The following is a 17506-nucleotide window of genomic DNA, read 5'->3' on the forward strand; positions in this document are numbered from 1 at the left end:
CATGCTTAAACAACATTTTCTTTTCAGTTAAGTATACAGACCCAGTGCATATTTTTAAAACTAAATAGAAACAAATATTGCATAAATGAATGATACACTGCAATTATTTGTTTTATGCATCATATTATGATCAGATTGCCGAGTACTACTCGACTGCGAGATGACATGTCGTAAATAAAATAAATGAGTATCACCATGATCCCCCATTGTCCCATTGTACGGGTCCTTCACCAGCTGTAAAAACTTGTTCAGCAATAATCATTATAATGCCAATGATGCTGATAAGCATAATTTCTACAGTTTTAATAGTTTTAAAATTTCCCCATGGCTCACAATTATCTTTTCGTCTCAATTAATTTCTCATTTTCACTGCGTCTCCAAATCAACGCATAACGGTTCGTATAAATTATAGATTAGGTATCGATATGGCCAATCATCAAACAATTATCACATTGCAGGACAAGTGTGGCCTGAATAAACAACCCGTGACACGGGTCACACGTCTAACGCCTTTCAATGACCAAGTAGGTGTTAATTAGGTAACATTTGGATATACACAGCCACTTCGAGGTATCGAGAGTAAAAAACTATAGATTATGAATAACGGGACTGCAGTTTGACTTTGAGGGATCAAGGGTTTCGAGAGATCAAGAGTTCGAGAAATCAAGAGTAAATTTGCTTAGTTATATGGGAAAAAAAATCGGGACTCTAGACTCACTTCGAGCGATCAAGAACTTCGAGCGATCGAAGTTCGAGCCATCAAGAGTTACCTGTATATACAAAGGTCAAATTGCAAATACAGAGATAGTGCAAAACAATTTCATTTTAACCCATCCTTAAAAAATTATCTCCAAAGTACCACTTAAAAATTTATTATGTGTAAAAAGGGTTATTTGTCAATAAACACTGAGACAAAAATAAGTCTATTAATTTAGACCTTTTCAATGTGTTAAAAACATAGTCAACCACCAACCTTTTCTTTGTTGTTGATGTTATTTTTGTCTCTCAGGGTCAGGGGGCGACCTTTACGGTCCTTCCTCACATCCTCTTCATCCTGTTTTGAATAAAAAGAATTTTTAATTTAAAGACTACATATTTTTTTTTTATATACGTTTTCGTTTCTACGTTTTTATGGTCTTCACTTTTCTCTTTCAGAAAGTGAAGCAAAATTAGAATATTTGTTTACCTTCATTTTGGGGTTTTTCATTCTCAAGAAATATTTTTCAAGCTGAAATAAAAAAAATAAACAATACAGTTAATTAGATCATTAAAAGAGAACATTGTACATGTATTAAGCATCTATTTCATCAATTTGATCAAAATTAATAGGAAACATTATTTTCACCACGACAACATAACTTCAAAGTTAAAAGAATTCCAAGCATTCTTGATATAAATGATATTAACACTGCTATTAGAAAAAAAAATTAAAACATGCAATAATACATGGTTAAACAAATTCTTTTAATAAATATAATAATGAAAATGTCTATAAAATACAAAAACTAGCTAGCAAGAAGGTCAACTTTAATTCTCCATTGTATGCATGAATGATAGGATAGATAAATACAGCTATACTTCTGTGCTAATCATAACACTCTTCTAAATGACTAATGATGTTCATACAAGCAAAATATCTGAGCCATTGACAAACTGTTGGCAAATATCCTGTTTGTCCTAGTGACTGCACACCCCCTCCCCCAACCCCTTATATGGTCCCTTTCCATCCATTGAGAATAACCGACCTCTCAAAAAGTAACTCCCCTAATAGTTTTTTTAATATTTCTACCAATCTTTGCTCTCCACTTAATTTCATGATACATGGTATTCCAGGTCAAACAACATTGGTTTATTCAAGTACCTGTAAATGTCCCCTTTTTCTAATTTTTTAAGTGCCTTCAGCGCTTAATAGGATGAAAACTTTTTCATCATTTTGCTGCCAGCAGTTGATAATACCATAATTTACATGGAGAGAAAATCATGAAGCATATAACAAAAAAAAAATAAGTAAATTGAAATGCACTGCAATTGTACGCAATTGAGGGGTTGAAATATAAGGAAAAACTCAATTTGTCAAATGATTCCAGAGAGATGGCTTGTATGACTGATAGGATGAATTGATGGCTTTGTGACTGATTAGGGGATGCATGAACCTGGACTGAAGCTACATGCAGGAACTCCCCTACTCACCAGAGTTCTATCAATGGTGTGTATAAAGTAGCCAAATGGTTTCCCTGTCCAAGAAACAGCACCACTTAGTGGGGACAGCTCAGCTACATGCATGATCGTCCCAATATCTGTAAATGGCAGAGTCTTCATGATGTATGTCAAAATCTCCTAACCTCCTGTCACATGACAGGAAGTCGTCCTGGGAAACTGACACATGGAACCACCCCAAACTGGTATAAACCTGTTTCTGACTGGACTTTGGATTAAAACATGGAGTCTGGTTGAAAAATTAGACAGTCTCTTGGCAAAGATGCATAATAGATCAATCAGAAACGCCACATTTGAAAGCAACATCAGGATCTGCCTCCCACACATCCGTTTCCTGTGGAATGGTGCAAGAATTGTGGAGGGACTGGGGAAAGGGTAGACTCACCATTGCCCTATTTATTGTGTGGAGAAAGTATGTCACAGGTTTTCCTGTCCAGGAAACTTCACCGCGAAGGGGAGATAACTCTGTTACATTCATAATTGCCCCAATATCTGGAAGAATACTTTAGGAAATCACACTCAAAGCACTGTGGCAACTCGCTAACTCCAAAGTTGATCACAGTGCCATACAAAGCATTTTCAACAAGTACAACACTAGACAGGTTTATGAAAGTCTTGGCTGGCTCACAGTGCGAAAAGGTATCATGTTTTACATAGAATATAATAGAGTATCAGTATAAAATTAATGTGTTTTTCAAATTGGTTTTTCATTTCTATTCATAACATTTAAATCAAATGGTGTCTGCAACATGTTAGCAGAACACGGGCATTTAAAATGTCTCACTGAACTGATAGAATTTTCCCAAGGAATTTTATTTGAATGTTCATGACATCACTTACCACTCAGATTTCTGTCTGTAATTCTGAAGTTCATTGGACAAAAGGCTTTGGAGGAGACGATTTTGGCACCCTCTTTCATGTTGGCAAACCTCAGCTTCAACTGAAGATAAAGGGATAAGTCAAATTAAAGTATGAGAATGGTTAAATATGTGTTTGCATCAAGTCAGAGAAACAAAGACATGCAAATAGAATGAAGTAGTTTTTACTACACTAAATTTTTTTCACACTTGCCAGATCTTGCATGTCTTTATGAGAGCATTTTATTTTACAGTTTAAATTATCACAATCTTCTTGAATGTTTTAACACTTGAAGCATACATGAATATACCAGGTACATGTAATGTATGAAGAATTATTGATTAAGTGTTTGTAACATTATCAAATCTATAATGTACAAAAATTTCCTGTTTACCTATGCTGAGTTTTACTAACCTGATGATCTACTTGTGGGCCAAAGGCAAAGTTGTTCACAAATATCACCCTGTAAATGCAGAACAGACATTAATCACAAGCATAACAGCGTCATTTACCACTGAATGTCCGCTACAAATACATGTTCTGTTCACTGTACCTCAAATACCTTCAAAGCCTATAACAAAGAAGACCAGTACATTCAAATTTTAGAATATTTTGATATGATATGACAAGTATTTGAAGGAGTCAGGGTTTTTTTTAAACCAAATTCTTTTTAAAATGTCGATCATTTTCAATTCATTAAAATGACAGAATCTAAGCAGTGTATCAATGTTTTGTTCAAGGTATAAAGTTACTGACAAATAAAAAAAATGTGTCTATGATGTCAAATTCCTGCTGATAAAGTAATACACAATAATACCATATATAGTTATCTATCAAATGCCACTGTGTAGCTTTGTTGCACTTGACTGTAATAACAACACAAACTCACGTGGCGTTATTGATTTTCTCCTTCACTTCCTCGCACAGGAAGTCGCCCTTCTCGATTTTGTACTGCCCGTGTTTCTTCCCAAACCAACTCATCCATCTCTCATATTCCTTCGCCATTGTCTACAGAGAAGGCAAATGTTTGCTGTGATTTATTCTTTTTTGGGGTAAAAAGGGAGGGGGTGTAATGGGTTGAAATAATTGGACCTTAGACTGTACAAGATACATTAAGATGGAAGAATTTTATGCTTTTACAATAAACAGTGATGTTAATTACATAATCACAGTTATTAAGTACAGCTTTTCATGCCGATGAAAGTTTCAAAATGACTACAAATCTAAATCTAGAATTCGATTTCTATTTTCAGATTCATTGCATGCAGCTCTTTTTTTCCTTTAATAATGTATATATTTTTGTTACTTGATAAGAATTGTCCTACCTCTGCATACTTAGCTGGAAACTCTGCTTTCTCTATTCCATAACACATCTTACAGGGCGTAGCGGCTGCCACTTGAAGAACCACCTGTCCGACACCTACACAAAATAAAATTAAAGCATCCAGTGTCAACTTTCACATTTATAGGCCTACACAAATTCAAGTTCAGCTTTCCAAAGTTTAATAGCTATTCGAATGTCATGAGCACTTTTGTCTAAAAAAAATTCATTAAACTTAAATGTCATTCTTTCATTTTTTTATATTAAAGACTTTTTTAAACATAAGTTTACCCTTGATTTGATTTACATGTTTCTTGTTTAAGATAAATTTTGGGAGACATAGATACATGAATACAGATATGGAAACTATAGATTGTAGGGTTTCCTGGACCGGGAACCACTCACCACTTCCTAGATCAATGAAGTAGTCGTCCTCGCTGAAGTTGATGGACTTAATCATCTGATCTACTAGGTCAAAGGAAGTCTCCCCGTACACCTATAGAAAAAGGACTGCTTCATAAGAGGGATGCATACAGTTCTGATTAGTGGAAAATGTACCTAGATGTCACTTCAACAATCTCTAATATACTCTTTTTAAAGAGAATCCCATACTACTACAGATTGTAACAGTGAAAATGATGAGGGTGTTATTACTTCTATTATGAGCTAAAACTGCCTGTATTACTTGGTTTCATTATCAATGAGATCAAATGAAAGCTCATTCTTCTGTATTCAATAATGTTCACACTGAGTCGGTTTCTATACATCTGGTTCTATCTAATAGTTAATTACCTCTGTTCACACAGGGTCAGTTTTTCCAAAATATGGTTCCTACATGTAATTATGGTGAGAATACAGTTTCTATATGTCTGGATTTATTTTATAGTTAATAACCTCTGATGAAAACAGTTCAACCTGATTCAGTTTTTATCTGGTTCTATCTTATAGTTATTTACCCTTGTGAGAACAGTTCGTACTGGTTCGGTTTCTCAAAGCCTGGTTCTTACCTCTGGTGAGAACGGTTCATACTGGTTCAGTTTCTCTGGATCACTCACTGCCAGGTTGTAACACTGCTGTAGTATGTGCTTCAGTAGCCCCGTGGAGGGACGACCCATCAGCTCGCTTTGTCTGCTCGTGCCTTTCCACTGAAACAAGATATAACACAATATCATTTATTGAAAGACACACACAAAAAAACAACAACATTTTGAAGTTATTATGGCTGGCGGTCAATATGCTTCTTCCAAAATATCCAATACATGTACAACTCTTCCAGTTTTCTTTCTTTCTTTTTTTTACTATTTGAAACCATTGATGAAGGAACTGAAATGTTCAAACCAAACACCTGTGATACATTCTACTGTTCTCAATGTAAGACACCAACATGTCTGTCAAATCAATATCTTAAGATATTTTAGATCAAAAGTTTATGACAGTATTCTTTCAAACATTACACCATTAACCTAAGAAATACAACCTGTAACATAACCTTTGTCGTATCACTAATTAAAAACAAAAAAAAACCCTCTAAAAATCCATAGATCAAGGGATCTCTTAAATTTCCTAAAGAGATAAATCTTTGGAAAGAGACACAATGAGGTTTTAACCAGATCTGGCTAACTTTTAGAAGGCAACACTGCAATAGGGACTTCTTGGAGAAAGTGCCACCTGAGGTTCCTATTTTGTTGCTAGCTTAAACCTTACGGCAATGCTGGATAAATTGAAACAAAGAAGCACAGTTTTCGCAACGTAATAATTTTATAGCTGAACCTGGATAAATAACAATAATCATCTCATTCTATCAATGAAATGATTCGTAGGGGGAGAGCATAGTTTAATCATTTAGAGTACTTTTTCCCTGCATGTTCATTATTTGCAATCATTGTTGGCATGATGTGCCCATCACAGATAATAACTTCAATAAATAGGTAAATATCCATTCATCCTATAGGTTGTATGATCATTTTCACACCTTGATGAAAATATGCATAAAACACAAATCAATGATACGCACTATTTTCACAAAGAATACGTTGTTTGTCCACTGGTCAGATGATGGCAACATTGAAGCAGCCATTTATCTAAAAATTATTCAGCATATGTCACAACAACCTGCTTTAAGACCTAAAGAGACTTTTATAAGCGTGTACTGTAGTCAGAAACCAGATAGGCAGAGATTTTACTTGACCGAAAGGAAACCAAAGACTTTGTGTAATTCTGACAGAAAATTGGTGCCAAAAATTTCTTCGTATGCTGCCAGTTTGAATGTATTTTGATCACCCCATTGCTTTCTGCCCTGGAAGGATGAATATTGGTAGACATCTAGAGTCTTTATTCCTGCCATATTACACTACATGATAGTGTTGGTTTCAAATGGAAAAGCGGGTTCCTTAACAAAAATCCTAAGATGTAGCTGTTTTTGGTTTAACAGCTTTATATTTCAATGTGTATTGCAATTTTCTCAACCTTTGAAAAGGTTGGAGTATTTTTTTTAGTTGGTGGGGGTCATTATTTTGTAGATGTGGTTGTTTCTTTTGTTTATCTCTGGTCCATCCCCAGATAATCTCCGAATGGTAAAATCCCTGATGTAAACACAATGAATTTACATAACATACAGCACATACATGAATGAAAATATCAGATTTCAACCTTGGTAAAGTAATATCAAAAGCATGCAATATTTATTTCATTTCTTTTCTTTTTTTTTTTTTGGTCATAACAAGATCAATTCTGTCTAATCCTTTAGAGATTACCAACATCTGGTTACAACTCCACCCATAAACTTTATACCCTGCACCTTATACCCTTAATGCTAAACGCACTTCAAAATGAAAGAAAATATTTACATCAATCCTACTTCCCACAACAATTCACACATACATTGCATCATCATCATCATCTTCATCTCAAGCTGCTTTCATGTATATCAGGTATCAGTTACCAATGATGCCATTCTATCGTAATCACTTGTTAATATACCCCTGGGTAATCGGATACAATTGCGCTGGGTTTTTGGTTTTTATTTCGTAATTCTATTCCGAGTTTGTTACATCAATAAGTACATGAATGCGACTGTCACTTACTAGCTGTCGGATGCTGTCTATGGCTCTGTTGTACTTGTCACAGACATTCTTCATGCTCTCAAAACTGGATTAAAAAAAAAGAAGACAAGATCAGATGTGTGCTACTCATTTCATAAAAAACAAAATCTATCTCTTTGGCTTTAATTATTATTAACATGTTTATCATTCATTTTTAGATAAATGCTAGCATTCATATTTAAAAACAGTTTAAGACACATACAATCTTAATTTTAAATCATAAATTTACCACATGAAAGAACATTTTTGTCACAGTTTTGCTAAATATGATATAGCTACACTGCATACATAACTGCAGAATCTTTTAATAAAGGGGTCAAAATTCTGCAAGAATTTTTAATAAAAATACCAGGTACAATCCTACAATATATATTGTAAGCTTATACTGTATTCCACAGGTGAGTGACTGAACTTGTTTTTCTGGGGCTGACAATTTACATCAAATGATGAATGATCCTCACTTTGCACCTTTATCAGACTGACAGACAGGTACGATCAGATCACTTCATCAGTGATAATGTGTAGTCACTGCATGCCAGTACAAGCTCTTCGTTCCAATCAAACACTACGCACTATTTCATTAACGCCAGACCAAGTATGACACAACTGTAACCTTCAGATGACAAGACCCAACAAACTTCACAACAGAGAAAAAAAATCTTTTTTAATCATCAGCAATTTGTTGCTTCCCTCTTGTAATACAAAGGTAATTAGGTAAAGAAGGCGTTATGTTGTTGTGTATATTGTCCATGATTTCCTAACATCTACAGTTACAGTTATTAATCCTTTGTTTTTGAACACTTCTGGAATCTGTGGGGGAAAGGAGGAAAAGGGGTGGGGATGGGGATGGGGATGGGGTGGGGGGGGGGGGTCATGGGTTTTGGGTATAATGAGTAACATTATTTGGCACAGGACCCCCGTGTTACCTGTCTACTTCATAATCCTGGAGGATATGGTTCTTGAGGGCAGAGTCCAGCTCCGGAACATCCTTAGCTACAAATCTGAAAAATATAATAAACACTTTCAAATTTCATATGCACGTCACCTGTTTATCACATAAAAAATCTGGCAAAAATTGTTCATCACATTGATCAAAAAAACTGTGAATTAAATATATATGTGTGCACTCACAGGGTTGTCTCTAAAAGTTGAAGTAGAAGGAGGAAATGAAAAAGTAGAAGGGGGTCTGGGGTCTTGCGTATAGCTACATTGTGTTTGAAATGCAAAAATAGCCGGGTAAATAAGGCATTATAGGTGGGGGAATTCCCCGCCTCCCGGGTCTTAGAGACAACCCTGCACTCAACATTATAAAGGAGATATATATAGGTGTAAGTATTAAATGGCCACTTCCAGTATACTTATATAGAAAGTAATTGGTGCATGACACATTTGTCCTCAATGTCAATGGATTTTTAAATAATTGTGGGCCAAGTTTATGCCGACACTCATATCAAAATTTTTGTAAATAATGTTATGTCTAGTGTACACACAGACATAATGTGACATTCCCTCAGTTGAATATTTCAAGTTAGGACTTGCTATAGATAACTTTGTTAATCACTGAAAAATCTTTGTTCTGATACCATTATCATCAATACATATGCTATATCACTCCTTCCTTCCCTCTGATGAAATATGCAAGACAATTTTTTTTTTACTGGCCAATCGCTCTAATAATGGCCTGTAATTTACTCCATAAAACGTCTGGCCAAACAAAATGGTATCCGACAGTTGGAATAAATTTTCAGGCAACTTTCAGGAATGGTTGAGGTTATGGCGTTATGTAATTTCAGAAAATTAAAGTGGGTGTGGGGCGCTTATTACCAGTTTTACAAGTTACTTTAAACTTTCATCATTTGTTGGATGGTTCTTAAATTAGGTCAAAATTTGCACCTACGTAGACCAACTGAAACACAAACCAAATGTTTCATTCAGAATGTCACTGACATGTTCATCGTAAAATTATTAAATAGGTGTCTATCCCATTTTTAGCTATCTAAATGCTAATGAACTTGCCTTTCATTGACTGTACTACGATAGTCACATTGTTTGTAATCTTACATAACAAAAAAAATTATAATGAAAATATCACAGTATATTAACATATTCGTTAAATGCGACAATAACAATGTTTTTTAAAAATAACAACAAAATGTCACTGATAAAAAAATTCATACAAAAGAGACAATGCTTCGTCTATAATTCTAGCAATTCATTGTCAATAGTGTTGTTTAACATAAGCCCAACACATACTTTTCAGGCAAACAAAAGTGAAGTTAGAAAATTGCTTTAATTTCTTCCTTTTTTTATTAAAAAAATATGATATGAAACCCTTATGGCTTGGTCACGTTTTGGGATATTATTTTTTCCCCACTTCCCTCTAGAACATTTATTTATATAATATATACCACCATAAGTTTCTCTTTCAGAATAACATGAAAACATATCACTATTCGAGCCTAAAAACCCCTGTGGGGTATGAGCAGGCGAGTCAATACGCCCACATTTTTTTTCTCTTACAACTAACCAACCCACTCCAATACACAACACAAACCCACAGCAGGGGAAGCTGACCTAGATTTTCACCACCTACACATTCGACTGTTTAGCCCTGATACCATGCATGACCCACAGCAGTTGGAACAATGACCCCCCACATCAACATGCTACCAGACATCAATATTGCTTCAACTAGTAATGATGCTCTCTTCCCCTGAAGGGACAATGCCTTGCGATGAACTCCCACTCTCTCCCTCTCTCACTCTCTTTGTATTGATCTTGTCTGTGTACCAGCAACAAGGCAGTGTGTTGAGGAGGAGAAAGTTCTTACCACCGCCACACCAATCAGCTCAAAAAACCTTTGGCTTCTAGATTCATGGGATTATCGATGCTATTTTTAAAAGCTAAGGTCTACTACCACTGTGAACTATTTACCTGGTTTTCAGACAAATTGATTTTCAAGCAGATTTGCTGAGGTGTTATGTTGCATGATGAGCCACCATTACGAAATCAAAATCTAAAAGTGGCCCCCTTTTTACATACTGAATTCCTGCATAATTACTGACACACACACACATTGCCGATTAATCAATTCCTATAACATGTAGCTGCCCGCATGCTAAAGACAATCAAGAGATGGGGCACACAATGAAACTGACATCCTGACATGTGTAAATGTGTATTTCACACTTAACATGTCTCGACCTTTTGATTCACTTATCACTGCCATTAATTTCAAGCTATGATCAATCTTGTCAGAAATATGCATTAAGTCTCATTGATTTTTCCCCCTGATCAACACTTCGATGAAAAGAAAGACCTACACAGCTACTGATGTTACTTAACATGTTTCATTTCCTGGGGCTCAGCCACAATATAAGTGGTGTCATAAATCACAGCCCAGACCTGGCCCTACATTACCTTGTGGTTGGGTGGTGGTTTGTTATTCCTTTTCTTAGGTTGTTGTTTGTAACAGTTTGATATAAGTAGATGAGATGCAAGTTTTATTTGTGCATCAGACACCACTACATTTTATAACACTTTTCCCCCCCATAGTCATCTAGTTTATACCTTCAATACAGAGCCACAGGTCAAAAGATTGTCATTACAAATAATTTCAAGGCTAAAAATAATAATTTTTTTTTGTACTGATCAGATCTCTTGAATTTTGTCTAGAAATTTTACTAATCAATTGAGAATATCTTTCGTCACATTATATTCGTGTTCATAGAAATGACTTAATAAAACATAAGGCCCAAAGGGCTACAGCTTTGTAGGACCACATTCAAAATTTACCGGTCCCTATAACCATCAGGCCATCAATTATATCAAGCTCTGCACATTCTTAACATGCATTCTCAAACAAAATCACTTGAAACATTACACAGCTGATACAATCTTTTTACTCGTAAGCTCATTATGCTTAGGTCTGTTTTCTCACATGTTCGCCTAGTTATCTATGTATTTTACAGGTTAATGTGACATACAACGGGGAAACATATCTTGAATCCAACTATCAGTGTGACCAGATTGATGTTTGTGTATATTGATCATAATCAATTTAAGCTTTATCTAATCTATGTGCAAAGTCACAGAAAAATGCATAGTGATGGATTATTTCAGTGTGGGATGAGGCAGAGATTACTCCATATCATATTTACTTTAACTAATGGCACATACAATGCTCTGAACCAAAAACATCATGAGAGGATGGTTTGCATATGTATTGCGGAGAAATATATACACCTACGAAATCATGAAAATCTTTAAACTTCATCCTTGACTACGTCTGTAACTAACCTATTACAAAATTCAAAGAGAAACCTGCTAGTTATGATCGCTTGGGATTAATCCTTGAGATAGGTCATTAACATGCCCTGCAATCAATGAAATTCACATAACCGGATGATGGAAATGAATCTTCCATTATCTAAAGCTCATCACTTTACTAATTGTCTAATCCTCACTCTGATAAGGCTAAGAGACAGCAATTTCTACCTGTTCATCAGCTTTTTGTACCAATCATGTTTCCAGTACTAATTACAAGCAAATCTTTCAGAGACCAATTACTTGTATTAAGTTTGTCATATTGACAAGATTAGTCCTAAATCCAGGTCGTCACAATTCAAACCTTAAGAACAGAATGATATTCAAACTAATAACATAGGCTTCAATTCTCAATGACTGCGAAACTGATACATAATTCAGACTGGCATGAACCTCATGAGATAATCATAATTACCAATAGAGTCAAAACGAAATAACAGGTGAGAAATTTCCTTTGGCATTGTTCACAAGCTAACTTATCAGTATTTGGTGAGCCTAAATAATATCTGTAACATAATCTTGCTATTGAGAACAAAACATTGTCAAAGTGTACATGAGTCTGATGTTAATGACTGAATACAAGTGGTTTTCCAGTTTCACTTTTGTGGATACTTAAATACTACCACACTGAAAATTCTCAAACTAGAATATAACTTAATATGTCAGTACCGAACAGTCAGTGATGTATATAGAATGACTTGAGCTTAGTAAACATTATTGTTTCCTCAATGTTCTCTGTTATGTTTTAATCAGAGAACTCAGAAGTGAGGTTTTCAAATTCATATCCCTCTACGTTGATGACCAGAATGCTTATTACATAACTCCATCTTAAACATGACGCAGAAGTTGTGTTTACATTTATTACGTTTTTAATTTTAATGATCAATGTGACGCAAGTGACATTGAATGAAGTTGAAAACTGAATATCAAAGGAAATTCAGCTCAAATGACAAACGGCTGTTCTGAATTGTGTGACGTACACATGAATGAATTTACAATCAACATACATCATGTGTTAGGGGAATTTGCTTTGATTAGTGAGTCAGGGGAATTCACAAAACACAATCCTTCACTTAAAAAAAACAATCATATGATAGCCTTTGGTCATCATAGCGAAAGTAAAGAATATAAATCAAACCCCAAACAATATAAAACGTTCTTAATTTGTATTAATAAATAAATCAAGGGGAGACCCGGGCACACATAGAGTATATGAGAGTAACCTAGATTCCACCGAGGCTCATTGACCGGGCTAAATATAGATTCCATAGTAAAGGAACTCATTTTCATAAAATTTGAAGATAAAAGAAACTTACCTTATCGTTTCTATGACCTCCGTGGCTCCATCTTTACCATCCTATAAAATACAAACAGCTTTTAATTTATCATAACAATGATTTTCGGCATGATTTATCTCGCAGGCATGCACATGGAAGAAAGGAAAATTGAGGACAAATGTGTATTGATCAAACTTGCAAAAGGCTCGTACCGAAGATGATAAAGGCCACGTATACACCACTGGCTCCGCTCCCACTGGACTGTGAAGTCTAAGTTCGTTTTCCATTCTTTCCTTTCGCGATTTCTACTCTCCATTTGACAATCAGAAACTGAAGTTCATCATTAGAACTTTTCCCATTTCTTTCTTTACCTCCTGACCTAGATCCAGCGTCGGAAGGAAGCCACCAATGAACACGTGAGATGTAAACGGATAGTTGATTGGCTGATTCATGGGGAGTGGCTGTGTAAAATGAGGTTCAGCACGTATGGAATCCGCCACCGCGCGCACTACGAATCACGACAACAAACTTGTTTATTTTGGAAGAAAAGTGATTTTTTTAAAAGTTATATAATTATTCGAATAACAAAGGAAGATTAAGAATGAAAGAAAACAAAAACACACGCACAAGAAAAAAAAAACACGAAAAATTATCAAACAAAAAAATCAAGAAAATAATATATTATATCGCAGGCATTATTAATTGAATTAATTATCATCATTGCTTAATCATGTTCAATCGCACATAAGAAAGGCTAATAATATGAAGTTTTAATTCCAATCCATCTCACCCTTCTTCATTGTCACTCGCCCCCTCTCAAAAATGTCTATAAAAACATACATTTACATATTTCACGCCAATTTGGGCATTTATACACAATGAATTGTATTAATAAGTGTATAATTGAGTTGGAACAACAAAGTTTGCAATAAGAATATCCAATAAGAATATAGTACATATAATCGTTAGTGATATATGACATTCAAATAAGATCCCAATCAAGCACTGATTTTGGAATTAATGTTAGCAAACTTATTTAGGAACTGCATATATTTTTGAATTTATGTCGTTTTTAAGTTGTAATTTTCTGAATCTTCAGGTATTGGAAAATATGGGGTTTTTTTTATTTTATTAGATTTTCTATTAATTAAAAATGATTTGTTTGCTATAATATACAATTTCGAAATCTTTCTCAAACCTTTATTAAAGGGACGAACCTACCAGAAACATCTAGATGAAAAAAAAAATAAATAAAGGAAAGAGGTATTGTGCCTTTTCCCATTATTTCGCCTACAATTTAGCGCTTTTGCAAACATCAGACATTTTCGATCAATATTAAACAATATTTAGTTAAAATGTATTCAAAGAAACGCAATTCACACAATTGCCATGTTAAATGAGTCTTTACTCTCTTACACGACATAATGTTTTTGTTAAGGATATGTTGTAAAATAGTTAGTATGCAATAAAAAGTTGGTTTGACTATTTGTACCACTTTAAACCAAAGAAATCCGATCAAAATTATGTTCTACAGGCATGGTAGTAAACAGATCTTTTGAATAACACTTTTTTTCTATTTACATTGTACACTTATATTTATTCTATTTTGGTGGACGTTTTATCACGGTTCAGATTATCAACTGTAATTATACTCGCTGTTCTATATATTCATAACTCGATGCAGGTTTCCTAAATTCATAACAAATCAGTGGTTACAGACACCATTATATAATCAGTACCTATGTTTTGCGACAGATACCTATATTTATTTTTAGTAACAGGTACTTTCCGTTCTAACACGAGTGTAGACGAAATATTGGGATAAAGCGCTGTACTTCAAATTCCATTTTGATTTCACACACTAAATATATTTGTTTAGTAAACAAACTTGAACAAGCAAACGTGGTTTACCAATGATATTGTATGTTCACAGTGGACATTTAGAATGTGACGTCATCAGATGCAACTGAAGGGATCATAACCTATAGGTGTTTGATTACTAAGTTGAAGCTGAAATTCTTTCTACAAGGTGGTACAACTTAAGGGCTCCAAGTTATAATATACAGATATTTGAGCCGAGGCTAGTTCTTTATCGTTACAACTAAAAGAACGACAACTTTGAGCAATAGCAGTCGAAACTGTTCGGGTCTTTCCGACCATCGGTAAAACAAAGAAGGCATTTATGTACATTCCCTACTTTTTTTTTTCTTTTTTTTTTTTTTTTTTACAAATTCCGTCTTTTATGTCGCGGACGGGTGTCGAACACTCAACGTTCCGTATACAGTCCAACAGGTTGGAAGGTTCCATTGTCTTCATCATCTTTCACGCTCTTTTATTTTGAAATGTCGTGGTTGCATGGTTTTAAGTCGTTTTCTAGAGCGATTTTGCATAGAAAAAATAGCTTTCCACCAAGATCTGTCTTACGACCAAAATTTTTCATAACATTTCACCATGATTGTTAAACAAAACGGCCGTAACAACCTATGTTTTTTTTTACTTCGCGGCGATGGCAACGCTTCTGTGACTGCAGGGCGCCTGTAAAGTGCGAAACGAAATCGAAACGAAACGAAACCAATCGAAACGAAACCAAAAAATCGAAACGAAACGAAACGGAATTTAAACAAAACTAATATCAATTTTGACTACATAAAAATGAAAATTAACTCATTGAAATAAATTTTTGAACCATAAAATATAACTATCTGTATGTTTCATTGCCGCCGTAAATTTTTAAGCCGATTATCCGAAATTTGCAAAAAATATATAATTATGTAAATAAGTGATGTACATTCCTATACTTTTTAATGTTTCTAATTTGTTTCATCAAAAGATATTCAAACGTTTTGAGAGAGAGAGAGAGAGAGAGAGAGAGAGAGAGAGAGAGAGATGCCTTAAAACTTATCACCGACATCACATAGCAAAGTATATACGCAAGTTTCGGAGAGAAAGAAAGAAAGAAAGAAAGAAAGATAGAGATATGATGATGATTATGATACTGAAGGGGACATTCTAACAACAATTTTCTTTCTATCGATTTGAAATATTGTAAAACTGAAACTATCGAATACAATGTGATTTAGAGCATACTGGTTGGTTACCAGTTTCTAACATATAATAAGAATTGTTTTAATATGTATAGCATGAATTTGGACGTCGTAATTTGACAAAATCGATAGAAAGAAAATGGTTGTTAGAATGTCTCCTTCAGTAACATAATCATCATCATCATCATTATTATATCTCTATCTCTCTCTTTCTTTTTTCTTTCTTTCTTTCTCTCCCAAACTATAGGATAGGAATGTACACCACTTATTTACATAATTACTAGTATATATTTTTGCAAAGGACTAAATCCATATGGCCCTGTGATAGCAAATTTCGGATAATCGGCTTAAAAATTCACAGCGGCAATCTGAAACATACAGGCAGTTATATTTTATGGCTCAACAATTCATTTCACTGAATTTATTTTCACTTTTATGTAGTCAAAATTGATATTAGTTTTGTCTAAATTCCGTTTCGTTTTGTTTCGATTTTTGGTTTCGTTTCGATTGGTTTCGTTTCGTTTCGTTCGATTTCGTTTCGTTTCGTTTCGATTTCGTTTCGCACTTTACAGGCACCCGTGACTGCACTCGAGTCCAAGACATCAACCCAACCCCTCAACCCCCCCCCCCCCAATTCCTAAAATTGACTTTTTCCGTTGTCCGTGCCCTTTTTTCTCGTCAACTGGTCTTACACCAGCAATAACGTCAGGTGCCCGTGGCAAGCCCCTGGTGGCAAGCCCCTCCTGTCTTCTTCTCCTCTCTTCTCTTCAATTCAGAGCCAATTTTTCTGCTCTCGCTACTTAGGCAAATCCAATTGTTTTTATATCATCTGCCGATTTTACATACCCATTGCTATTACTACATCGACTTTCAATGCTTTGTTTTTCAATCTCTCCTTCTCGTTCGAGACAGTAAAAATAGATTATCCCTTTTTTCGACCTTGTCTGTTAAAATAGACACAGAGCATAGATTTTTGTTACCAAAGTTCTTGCCCGCTTTATAAATGGTCACAACAGAGTGAATTCGAACACCGTCTACGTACTGTTTGTACAGACAAAAATTGATCAAATTCTATAATAGTACTACAAAGACTGCAATATCATTAATAAAAACATTGTATTTTTAAGTTGAATATCTATTTGACACATATATTGTTTTCATAAATGTTTCTATGATCAAATTTTATTACATTTTTTACCGAAAATTTGAGTGTCATTTGTTGAGTTATATGCGAGTTATAAAGCTTACAATTCTTTGCTATGTAAACAAGGATTTTGTTTAATTTTTTAAACGTTGAAGTAAATATTCCAGTTTTAATACCTAAATTGAATGTGTTAAACGTTAGAAACTGTGTATGTATGC

General features: G+C 34.6%; 1 protein-coding gene across 1 annotated transcript in view; it reads right to left on the minus strand.

Moving 5' to 3' along the window:
- The window catches only part of LOC128164796 (uncharacterized), a 33664-nt gene extending 20164 nt beyond the window's left edge, over nucleotides 1-13500 (minus strand). Inside the window, exons 1-13 of the mRNA XM_052828794.1 lie at nucleotides 13313-13500; nucleotides 13140-13180; nucleotides 8424-8498; nucleotides 7480-7543; nucleotides 5404-5541; nucleotides 4802-4892; nucleotides 4401-4495; nucleotides 3965-4083; nucleotides 3490-3538; nucleotides 3058-3157; nucleotides 2191-2297; nucleotides 1187-1228; nucleotides 974-1054 (exon numbers count right to left, since the gene is read on the minus strand). Coding sequence (XP_052684754.1) covers nucleotides 974-1054; nucleotides 1187-1228; nucleotides 2191-2297; nucleotides 3058-3157; nucleotides 3490-3538; nucleotides 3965-4083; nucleotides 4401-4495; nucleotides 4802-4892; nucleotides 5404-5541; nucleotides 7480-7543; nucleotides 8424-8498; nucleotides 13140-13180; nucleotides 13313-13387 — 1077 coding nt within the window. The 5' untranslated portion in view covers nucleotides 13388-13500. The remainder of the gene's footprint in view (nucleotides 1-973; nucleotides 1055-1186; nucleotides 1229-2190; nucleotides 2298-3057; nucleotides 3158-3489; nucleotides 3539-3964; nucleotides 4084-4400; nucleotides 4496-4801; nucleotides 4893-5403; nucleotides 5542-7479; nucleotides 7544-8423; nucleotides 8499-13139; nucleotides 13181-13312) is intronic.
- Nucleotides 13501-17506: the final 4006 nt, after the last annotated feature.

This window comes from Crassostrea angulata, chromosome 10, assembly GCF_025612915.1.
Source record: "Crassostrea angulata isolate pt1a10 chromosome 10, ASM2561291v2, whole genome shotgun sequence".
NCBI lineage: Eukaryota > Metazoa > Mollusca > Bivalvia > Ostreida > Ostreidae > Magallana > Magallana angulata.